General features: G+C 45.5%; 1 protein-coding gene across 2 annotated transcripts; it reads left to right on the top strand.

Annotated features, from left to right (window-relative positions):
* The first annotated feature begins 6 nt into the window (after nucleotides 1–6).
* Nucleotides 7–11,538, top strand: LOC119960674 (zinc finger protein 239-like). 2 transcript variants are annotated; one of them, XR_005459480.1, is made up of 2 exons: nucleotides 7–408; nucleotides 9,668–9,726. XR_005459480.1 is itself a non-coding variant. In XM_038788296.1 (2 exons), the coding sequence occupies exons 1-2, from the start codon at nucleotides 156–158 to the stop codon at nucleotides 11,424–11,426; spliced, it is 357 nt and encodes a 118-aa protein (XP_038644224.1). In that variant the 5' UTR covers nucleotides 7–155; the 3' UTR covers nucleotides 11,427–11,538. The 2 variants fall into 2 exon arrangements, 1 of the variants encoding a protein (XP_038644224.1); XM_038788296.1 differs by lacking the exon at nucleotides 9,668–9,726 and adding an exon at nucleotides 11,323–11,538.
* The last annotated feature ends 250 nt before the right edge of the window (nucleotides 11,539–11,788 follow it).

The following is an 11,788-nucleotide window of genomic DNA, read 5'->3' as shown; positions in this document are numbered from 1 at the left end:
GGAGAGACATAAGGACATTCGTACCAAAGGAATCAAGAAGCAGCAATAGGACATTCAGCCCCGTGAGCCTGTTCCACCATTTAATAACATCACGGCTGATCAGATAGTGACCTCAAATCTGTATCCCACCTACACCTGATAGCCTGTCAATAACCATGGAGAAACCATGGAAATGCAGGGACTGTGGGATGGGATTCAATTACCCATCTGAATTGGAAATTCATCGACGTAGTCACACTGGGGAAAGGCCATTCACCTGCTCAGTGTGTGGGAAGGGATTCACTCTGTCATCGAACCTCATCAAACACCAGCATGTTCACACAGGTGAAAGGCCATTTCCCTGCTCCGTGTGTGGGAAAGGATTTGCTCTGTCATCGACCCTCATCAAACACCAGCATGTTCACACAGGTGAGAGGCCATTTTCCTGCTCCGTGTGTGGGAAGGGATTCACTCAGTCATCAAACCTCCAGAAACACCAACTTGTTCATACTGACCAGAGACCGTTTAAATGTATTGACTGTGAGAAGAGCTTTAAAAACACAGATGATTTACTGACACACCAACGCATTCACACTGGGGAGAGGCCATTCACCTGCTCCACGTGTGGGAAGGGATTCACTCGGTCATCCAACCTCCTGACACACCAACTTGTTCATACTGATCAGAGACCGTTTATATGTGCTGACTGTGAGAAGAGTTTTAAAAGCAGAACTGAATTACTGACACACCAACGCACTCACACTGGGGAGAGGCCGTTCACCTGCTCCACGTGTGGGAAGGGATTCACTCGGTCATCCCACCTCCAGACACATCAACTTGTTCATACTGATCAGAGACCGTTTATATGTGCTGACTGTGGAAAGAGCTTTAAACGCAGAAGGAATTTACTGTTCCATCAACGCACTCACACTGGGGAGAGGCCATTCACCTGTTTGGAATGTGGGAAGGGATTTAATGATTTGTCAAACCTCCGGATTCACCATCAGATTCACTCTGACCAGAGACCTTTTAAATGTGCTGACTGTGAAAAGAGCTTTAAATGCATAAAGGATTTGCTGACACATCAACACACACACACTGGAGAGAGGCCATTCACCTGCTCTGTGTGTGGGAAGGGATTCACTCGGTCATCCCACCTCCTGGAGCACCACTTTGTTCATACTGATCAGAGACCTTTTAAATGTGCTGACTGTGAGAAGAGTTTTAAAACAAAAATGATTTTACTGAGACACCAACGCACTCACATTGACACAATCATAGAATTTACAGTGCAGTAGGAGGGCATTTGGCCCATCGAGTGCACCGGCCCTTGGAAAGAGAACCTCACTTAAGCCCATACCTCCAACCTAACCCATAACACCACCTCACCTTTTTGGACACTAAGGGCAATTTAGCATGGCCAATCCATCTAACCTGGACATCTTTGGCCTGTGGGGGGAAACTGGAGTACCCGGAGCAAACCCACGCAGACACTGGGACAACGCGCAGACTCCGCACAGTCAGTGACTCAAGCCGGGAATCAAACCTGGGACCCTGGAGCTGTGAAGCAAGTGTGCTAACCACTGAGCTACTGTGTCACCCAAAAGTGGGAGCGGTACTTGGGAGAGGTTGTTCAACTGCTCTGTGTGTGGGAGGAGACTCACTCAGTCAAACAACCTGAACAGACATCAGCAAGTTCACAGGCAACAGCAGGATTTGGATTCCGCTGTTGTTGCTGCTGTTAGTCACATCCAGGACTGAATGATGCCTGGACGTCTTTTTCCAATGGGGCTCCACAGTTTCCGGTATATGTCAATGATTTAGACTTAAATGTATGCACCAGGATTATACAAAAGTTGTTGATGTGTTTTAGACAATGAGGGAGAAAGCCATGGACTGGGTCAGGTGGACAGAAAAATGGTGAATGGAAATTTAGATAATGAGAGGTTAGGAACACACTTCAGCTAACTCCCGATAAAAATAAGGTCTCTTCAGGATAATGTAAAAAACTGATTGGTGGGGAAGCTACAAATAATCCTTTTTTTAAAAAAAATAAATTCAGAGTACCCAATTATTGTTATTTATTTTTCCAATTAAGGGGCAATTTAACCTGGCTAATCCACCTAACCTGCACATCTTTGGGTTGTGGGGGGTGAAACCCATGCAGGCACGTGGAGAATGTGCAACCTCCAAACGGACAGTGACCCAGGGCTGGGATTCAAACCCGGGTCCTCAGCGCTGTAGTCCCATTGCTAACCACTGCTCCACGTGCTGCCCTAGCTACAAATAATTCTAATAACTTTATTGAACAGTTCTCAAATGGAAAGGCACTTGAGCACATTCAAACTAAGGATCTGCAATAGACGTTTGATATAGCAAGTCATATTTAGGTCAAGAATATAAACAGAGGGCATTCATTTAAAGTGATCAGAAAAAGAAGCAAGGCTAGGAGAGTGGGCAAAGAAGTGGCAGATGGAATATAATGTGGAAAAGTGTGAGGTTATGCACTTTGGAAGGAGAAATGGAGGCGTAGACTATTCTCTAAATGGGAAAATGCTGGGGAAATCACAAGCACAAAGGGACTTGGAAGTCCTTGTTCACGATTCTCTTCAGGTTAACGTGCAGATGCACTGTAGCCTCACGGCGCCAAGGTCCCAGGTCCGATGCCGGCTCTGGGTCACTGTCCGTGTGGAGTTTGCTCATTCTCCCCGTGTTTGCATGGGTTTCGCCCCCACAACCTAAAGGTGTGCAGGGTAGGTGGATTGGCCACGCTAAACTGCTCCTTAATTGGAAAAAATGAATTGGGTACTCTAAACTTAAGGGAAAAAAATGTTAAAAAAAGGTTAGCGTGCAGGTTGAGTCAGCAGTTGGGAAGGCAAATGCAATGTATTCATATCGAGAGGGCTAGAATAGAAGACCAGGGATGTACGTCTGAGGCTATATAAGGCTCTGATCAGATTCCATTTGGAGTATTATGAGCAGTTTTGGGCCCCGTATCTAAGAAGGATATGTTGGCCTTGGAAAGGGTCCAGAGGACGTTTACAGGAATGATCCCTGGAATGAAGAGCTTGTTGTATGAGGAACGGTTGAGTACTCTGGGTCAGTACTCGTTGGGGGATCTTATTAAAACTGACAGGATGCTGCGAGACCTGGGTAGAGTGGATATGGAGAAGATGTTTCCACTTGCAGGAAATTATTCCTTAAAACTCTCCACAAAAATGCCTTTGGCAAGAAAATCGGCAGGCATTGGAAACTAAACAGAAATCACGCCAACATGTTCATTTTAACCAACCCTCCAGTGACCCCCCCCCCCCCAATCCTGAGCAACCTGCACCCCCAGATATCTAAAGTTAATCCCTGCCCTACGGAATGGCAGCCCCCCACACTCCCGGCCTGAACACCACAAAATACTCACTCTTGTCTAGATTTAATTTGTACCCCGAGAAAAACCCAAACACCAGAAGAAGATCCAATATTCCCCCTCCACATATAATAACAGTCATCGGCAGACAAGGGCACCCTGTGCTCTATTCCCCCCCCCCCCCCCCCCCCCCCCGCACTATCCCTTTCCATACCCCAAACGTCTTAATGCAATGGCTCAATCACGAGTGCAAACAGCAGGGGGGACATAGGACATCTCAGCCTAGTCCCACGGTGGAGAGAAAAGTATCTCGAGCTGATGTTTTTTATGCGGACACTGGCCCTGGCTCCTTATACAGTAGCTTTACCCAGTCCACAAATCGTGGACCAATCCCAAACCGCTCCAGAACTGCTATCAGTGCCCCCATTCTACTCGGTCAAATGCTTTATCGGCGTCAATACCACAACCACCTCTGTTTCCTTCCCCTCCGCCGGCGCCATAACCACGTTCAATACCCTCTTAATGTTTGAAAAGACCTCCCTCCCTCACACAAACCCCATCTGATCTTCACCTGTCACCTTCAGGAGGCACTTCTCCAGCCTACCTACCAGTACCTTTGCTAATACCTTTGCGTTCACCTTTAAAAGTGATATGGGCCTATACGACCCACACTCTGACGGATCCTTATCTTTTTAGGCAACAGGGAAACCGATGCCTGCCGCAAAGTTTGTGGTAACACCCCCTTCCCTATCGCCTCCTCAAATATCTCCATCATCAGGGGTGCCAGCTTATCCTGCAGACTCACCAGCGAGTTCACACTGGGGAGAAGCCATTCACCTGCTCTCAGTGTGGGAAGGGATTACATAGAAACATAGAAAATAGGTGAGACCATTTGGCCCTTAGCGCCTGCTCTGCCATTCATTATGATCATGGCTCATCATCCAACTCCATAGCCTAATCCCGCTTTCCCCTCTATATCCTTGGATCCCCTTCGCCCTAAATGCGATATCTAACTGACTCTTGAAAACATAAATGTATTGGCCTCAACTATTTCCTGTGGTCACAAATTCCACAAGCTCACCACTCTCTGATGAACAAATTACTCATCTCTGTCCGAAATGGTCCACCCCGTATTCTCAAACTACGACCTCTGGTTCTGTGCACTCCCACCATCAGAAAAATCTTTCCTGCATCTACCCTGTCAAATCCTGTCAAAATATTATAGATTTCTATGAGATTCTCCCCCCCCCCCCCCTCACATTCTTCTGAACTCCAGCGGGTACAATCCTAACTGATTCAATCTCTCATACGTCAGTCCCACCATCCCAGCAATCAGTCTGGTAAACCTTCGCTGCACTCCCTCTAGAGCAAGAACATCCTTCCTCAGATAAGGAGACCAAAACTGTTCACAATATTCCAGGTATGGCCTCGCCAAGGCCCTGTGTAATAACAGCAAGATATTCCTGCTCCTGTACTTGAATCCGCTTGCAATGAAGGCTAGAATACCATTTACCATCTGCTGTAGCTGCATGCTTACCTTCAGTGACTGGTGTACAAGGATACCTAGGTCTCGTTGCACATTGCCCTCTCCTAATTTATGACAATTCAGATAATAGTCTGCCTTCTCGTTTTGCTACCAAACTGGATAACCTCGCATTTCTCCAAATTATACTGTATCTGCCATTCATTTGCCACTCACTCAACTTGTGCAAATCACACTGAAGGATCTCTGCAACCTCCTCACAGCTCAGCCTCCCACGCAACTTGTGTCATTTGCAAATTTGCGTTTTTTTCCCTCATCTAAATCATTAGGTGACGCAGTGCTTAGCACTGCAGTCGGACAGAGCTGAGGACCAGTGTTCAATCCTGGCCCCAGGTCACTGTCCGTGTGGAGACAAGTTCTCCAAGTGTCTGCATGGGTGTCACCCCCATAACTCAAAGATATTCACCTCTATTTACACAATTCACTCGGTTATGCCGTCTGCAGTCACACCAGGGAGTTCACACTGGGGGGAGGCCGTTCACCTGCTCTCAATGTGCGAATAGATTTTGTAATTCATCGCACTTCCTGAGACACCAACAAGTTCACAACTGATTACAGGGATTGGATTCTGCTGTTATTGTTTCTGTTCTGCACTAGTGATAATTTACCAAAATTCACTAGACTCTGGGGTGGTCCCGGTGGATTGGAAATTAGCAAACGTGACGCCACTGTTTAAAAAAGGAGGTAGGCAGAAAGCAGGAAATTATAGGCCAGTGAGTTTAACTTCGGTAATAGGGAAGATGCTGGAATCTATCATCAAGGAAGAAATTGCGAGGCATCTGGATAGAAATTGTCCCATTGGGCAGACGCAGCATGGGTTCGTTAAAGGCAGGTCGTGCCTAACTAATTTAGTGGAATTTTTTGAGGACATTACCAGTGCAGTAGATAACGAGGAGCCGATGGATGTGGTATATCTGGATTTCCAGAAAGCCTTTGACAAGGTGCCACACAAAAGGTTGCTGCATAAGATAAAGATGCATGGCATTGAGGGTAAAGTAGTAGCATGGATAGAGGATTGGTTAATTAATAGAAAGCAAAGAGTTGGGATAAATGGGTGTTTCTCTGGTTGGCAATCAGTAGCTAGTGGTGTCCCTCAGGGATCCGTGTTGGGCCCACAATTGTTCACAATTTACATTGATGATTTGGAGTTGGGGACCAAGGGCAATGTGTCCAAGTTTGCAGATGACACTAAGATGAGTGGTAAAGCGAAAAGTGCAGAGGATACTGGAAGTCTGCAGAGGGATTTGGATAGGTTAAGTGAATGGGCTCGGGTCTGGCAGATGGAATACAATGTTGACAAATGTGAGGTTATCCATTTTGGTAGGAATAACAGCAAACGGGATTATTATTTAAGCGATAAAATATTAAAGCATGCCGCTGTTCAGAGAGACTTGGGTGTGCTAGTGCATGAGTCACAGAAGGTTGGTTTACAAGTGCAACAGGTGATTAAGAAGGCAAATGGAATTTTGTCCTTCATTGCTAGAGGGATGGAGTTTAAGACTAGGGAGGTTATGTTGCAATTGTATAAGGTGTTAGTGCGGCCACACCTGGAGTATTGTGTTCAGTTTTGGTCTCCTTACTTGAGAAAGGACGTACTGGCGCTGGAGGGTGTGCAGAGGAGATTCACTAGGTTAATCCCAGAGCTGAAGGGGTTGGATTATGAGGAGAGGTTGAGTAGACTAGGACTGTACTCGTTGGAATTTAGAAGGATGAGGGGGGATCTTATAGAAACATTTAGAATTATGAAGGGAATAGATAGGATCGATGCGGGCAGGTTGTTTCCACTGGCGGGTGACAGCAGAACTAGGGGGCATTGCCTCAAAATAAGGGGAAGTAGATTTAGGACTGAGTTTAGGAGGAACTTCTTCACCCAAAGGGTTGTGAATCTATGGAATTCCTTGCCCAGTGAAGCAGTTGAGGCTCCTTCATTACATGTTTTTAAGGTAAAGATAGATAGTTTTTTGAAGAGTAAAGGGATTAAGGGTTATGGTGTTCGGGCCGGAAAGTGGAGCTGAGTCCACAAAAGATCAGCCATGATCTAATTGAATAGCGGAGCAGGCTCGAGGGGCCAGATGGCCTACTCCTGCTCCTAGTTCTTATGTTCTTATGTTCTCAATTACGTCCAGGACTCCATTTTGTTTATTCCGTTGGTCAATGGGGATGGTCAGAGGGTTTCTTTCTGCTCGACTGGCCGGTCTCACGGCTTCGTCTCCAGTGGGGTGATTCTCTCTGAGCCTTCTTACGAATATCTGGTTTCACATTTCACAAGGATCAAAGAGTGAAAGTGTGTTTGGAGGTTAGAAGATGTTTCATTCCCATTTATAGAACATAGAACGATACAGCGCAGTACAGGCCCTTCGGCCCACGATGTAGATGCCCACATTAAATGCCCTCAATGTTGGCGAGTTCACTACTGTTGCAGGCAGGGCATTCCACGGCCTCACCACTCTTTGCGTAAAAAACCTACCTCTGTCCTAGATCTATTACCCCTCAATTTAAGGCTATGTCTCCTTGTGCTAGCCATCTCCATCCGCAGGAGAAGGCTCTCACTGTCCACCCTATCTAACCCTCTGATCATTTTGTATGCCTCTATTAAGTCACCTCTTAACCTTCTTCTCTCTAACAAAAACAACCTCAAGTCCATCAGCCTTTCCTCATAGGATTTTCCCTCCATACCAGGCAACATCCTGGTAAATCTCCTCTGCACCCGTTCCAAAGCTTCCACATCCTTCCTATAATGAGGCGACCAGAACTGTACGCAATACTCCAAATGTGGCCGTACCAGAGTTTTGTACAGCTGCAACATGACCTCATGGCTCCGGAACTCAATCCCTCTACCAATAAAGGCACCATAGGCCTTCTTCACAACCCTATCAACCTGGGTGGCAACTTTCAGGGATCTATGTACATGGACACCGAGATCCCTCTGCTCATCCACACTACCAAGAATTTTACCATTAGCCAAATATTCCGCATTCCTGTTATTCTTTCCAAAGTGAATCACCTCACACTTCTCTACATTAAACTCCATTTGCCACCTCTCAGCCCAGCTCTGCAGCTTATCTATGTCCCTCTGTAACCTGCAACATCCTTCCACACTGTCTACAACTCCACCAACTTTAGTGTCGTCTGCCAATTTACTCACCCAACCTTCTGTGCCCTCCTCTAGGTCATTTATAAAAATGACAAACAGCAACGGCCCCAGAACAGATCCTTGTGGTACGCCACTCGTAACTGAACTCCATTCTGAACATTTGCCATCAACCACCACCCTCTGTCTTCTTTCAACTAGCCAATTTCTGATCCACATCTCTAAATCACCCTCAATCCCCAGCCTCCGTATTTTCTGCAATAGCCGACCGTGGGGAACCTTATCAAATGCTTTACTGAAATCCATATACACGACATCAACTGCTCTACCCTCGTCTACCTGTTCAGTCACCTTCTCAAAGAACTCGATAAGATTTGTGAGGCATGACCTACCCTTCACAAAACCATGCTGACTATCCCTAATCATATTATTCCTATCTAGATGATTATAAATCGTATCTCTTATAATCCTCTCCAAGACTTTACCCACAACAGATGTGAGGCTCACCGGCCTATAGTTACTGGGGTTATCTCTACTCCCCTTCTTGAACAAAGGGACCACATTTGCTATCCTCCAGTCCTCTGGCACTATTACTGTAGCCAATGATGACATAAAAATCAAAGCCAAAGGCTCAGCAATCTCTTCCCTGGCTTCCCAGAGAATCCTAGGATAAATCCCATCAGGCCACGGGGACTTATCTATTTTCATCTTGTCCAGAATTGCCAACACTTCTTCCCTACGCACCTCAATGCCACCTATTCCAATAGCCTGGGTCTCAGCATTCTCCTCCACAACATTATCTTTTTCCTGAGTGAATACTGACGAAAAGTATTCATTTAGTATCTCGCTTATCTCCTCAGCCTCCACACACAACTTCCCACCACTGTCCTTGACTGGCCCTACTCTTACCCGAGTCATTCTTTTATTCCTGACATACCTATAGAAAGCTTTTGGGTTTTCATTGATCCTACCTGCCAAAGACTTCTCATGTCCCCTCCTTGCTCGTCTTAGCTCTCTCTTGGAAACCCCCCAAATCATGCCACATTGCCATGAAGATGGGCTATGGTGGTTACATGTTTCTTTTGTTTAATTTATCTTGGTGTTTATCACAGAAGAAATTTATTCGGGTGTGAGGGGCAAGTTATCTGAAGGGCACTGGGAAACTACATTAAATAGTATGGTGGGAGACAGGCAATCACCAATGGTTAAGGAATTATTACAGATTTACACAGGTATCGGTTAGCTCAGTTGGCTGGATGGCTGCTTCGTGCTGAGTGACACCAGCAGCACAGGTTAAATTCCCATACCGGCTGAGGGTAGCCATGGTCTGTGTCAGTATTTATGCTCCACATGAGCCTTCACCCACCCCTCTATATCTCTCTCCCCCCCCCCCCCCCCCCCCCCCCAACAGCATCTCCTTCTATTCCTTTCTCCCTCATGTATGTATGTAGCTGCCCCTTTGCTGCCCTCGCGGGGGACGATGGATAGAGTGTTTTCGGGGGTGTGTTCATTATTGTAGTTTCTATTATGTAACTTAATATTGTGTTAATTTGCGTTGTTACAATGCTATGTTGTTCATGGAGGTGGGGCGAATGTTTATGATTGCTAATATTGTTATTTTTGGTATTTTATTATAGTTCGTTGTTGTATAAATTCAAAATTTTTCAATAAAAATTATTTTTTTAAAAAAAAGCTTTGTGCTGGGCTTCAAGGGAACATTGCAGCAGGCCAAGATCGGACATATGGACATGAGAGCAGGACAGTGAGTTGAAATAGCAAGCGACAGGAGAGTCTGCCACCAGCTTGTCGATGGAGCGAAGCTGTTTTGCAAAGCGGTCACCCAGTCGGCATTTATCTCTCCAATGCAGAGTAGATGGCATTGGGATCAGCAAATGCAACAGGCCAGATTGAAGGATGTCTTATAGTAATGTGTACTCAAAAGGACAGACACAAACGATACTGTAACTGACTTAGAGGAAATGCCAGAGACTTATCTGAACCAGCTTTGGGGAAGAAAAAAACGGTCTTCCTGATGGAGAAACAGGAAAAGCCACTCAGGGAGATGAGGAAATCCAGGCTCAGTGCGGATTTGCTGTCAGCCCTCCTTTCTTATACATGAATGGGATTAAGGCGCCAAAATGTTTCACACCAAAACACAGAAGGTTAAATATCATGAAATGAAAATCTCTTGTTGTCACGAGTAGGCTTCAGTGAAGTTACTGTGAAAAGCACCTAGTCGCCACATTCCGGCGCCTGTCCGGGGAGGCTGGTACGGGAATGGATTCATGCTGTTCATCTCAATCACTCACTGTGGTAACGAGTTCCACATTCTCACCACTCGCTGGGTAAAGAGGTGTCTATTAAAATTCCTATTGGACTATTGAATCCGTTCATAATCTTTTTTTAATAAATTTAGCGTACACAATTATTTTTTTCCAATTAAGGGGCAATTTAGCATCGCCAATCCACCTAACCTGCACATCTTTGGGTTGTGGGGGTGAAACCCACGCAGGCATGGGGAGAACGAGCAAACTCCACACGAACAGTGACCCAGGGCCGGGTTCGAACCCGGGTCCTCAGCGCCGTATGCAGCAATGCTAACCACTGTGCCACCGTACTAATGCGTTCATAATCTGAAAGGTCACCCATCAGTCTTCTCTTTTCCAGAAAAAAGCAGCCCCAGCCTTTCCCAAGTGTTCAATGCTCTCAGTTCTGTCTATTATCTTTGTTGCACCTTATCCAGTGCCTCTATTTCCTTTTTCTAAATGGAGATCACTAATGTTGACAGAGCTCCCAGTGTCGTCGAACCATCGTTTTAAACAAGTTGAACATTTCCTCTGTGCTTTTCAATTATATCCCTCTGCAATGGAACCCTATATATGGGCTCCACACTTTAGGAAATATGTGAAATTCTTAAGAGAGGGTGTAGAGGACGTTTACAATAATGACACCAGGGATGAGGGACTCCAGTTAGTTGGAGTGACTGGAGCAGCTGAATTTCTCTCCTGAGATCACAGCATCTGGAGGGTGGGGAATGGGGCCATTCAGCCCTTTGGGACCGTCGGCTCCCTGTGGACGAAGCCAGTCTGTCCGTTGCCCCATTCTATCCCCAAATCCTTGTGGGTTTATTTCTCTCAGTGCCCGTCCAATTTCCTATTGAAATCCTTCCATCATCTCTGCATCTCCTACCCTCATAGGCAGTAGGTTCCAGTTTGTTACCACTCGCTTTACATGTACACAAGGTTGCTAGAGCGCAGAGGAGTCTATTTGGCCCATTTCCCCCGTGCCAGCTTTTCGTACAGCGACCCATTTAATCCCATAGTTCGACTATTTTGTTTTCTTTTTCAGAATGTACCAAATTCCCTTTTGGAAGTTACAGTCCAATGAGATTCCAGCACCAATTATGGACAGTGCATTCCAAATCACAACAACTCGCTGTGTTTTACAAGTAATTGTGCATATGGTATGTCTGGAATTGCACAAAATTGTGTCAATGACGTGGTTATTATACAAAAGTAAGACTCAACCTTTATCAATAAATTGGTGAGGACACCGAGTGTAATATATCCTCGTTTGTGGACAATTCGAATAAATGTACATTTCTATAAAACCTCTCACTCCCACTGGACCTCCTGAAGTGTTTTAAAGCCAATGGAGTACTTTTGAAAAGTATTCACTGTTGTAATGTAGGAAGCTGTAAGTACGCATGTGTAATCATATTTAGTTTTAAAATTTATTTTCATTATAAAAAAAAATTTCGAGTACCCAATTCAGTTTTTCCAATTAAGGTACAATTTAGCGTGGCCAATTCACC

This window comes from Scyliorhinus canicula, unplaced genomic scaffold (assembly GCF_902713615.1).
Source record: "Scyliorhinus canicula unplaced genomic scaffold, sScyCan1.1, whole genome shotgun sequence".
Taxonomy (NCBI): domain Eukaryota; kingdom Metazoa; phylum Chordata; class Chondrichthyes; order Carcharhiniformes; family Scyliorhinidae; genus Scyliorhinus; species Scyliorhinus canicula.
The sequence above is the reverse complement of the archived record's forward strand: the minus strand, read 5'-3'. Positions and strand labels throughout refer to the sequence as shown.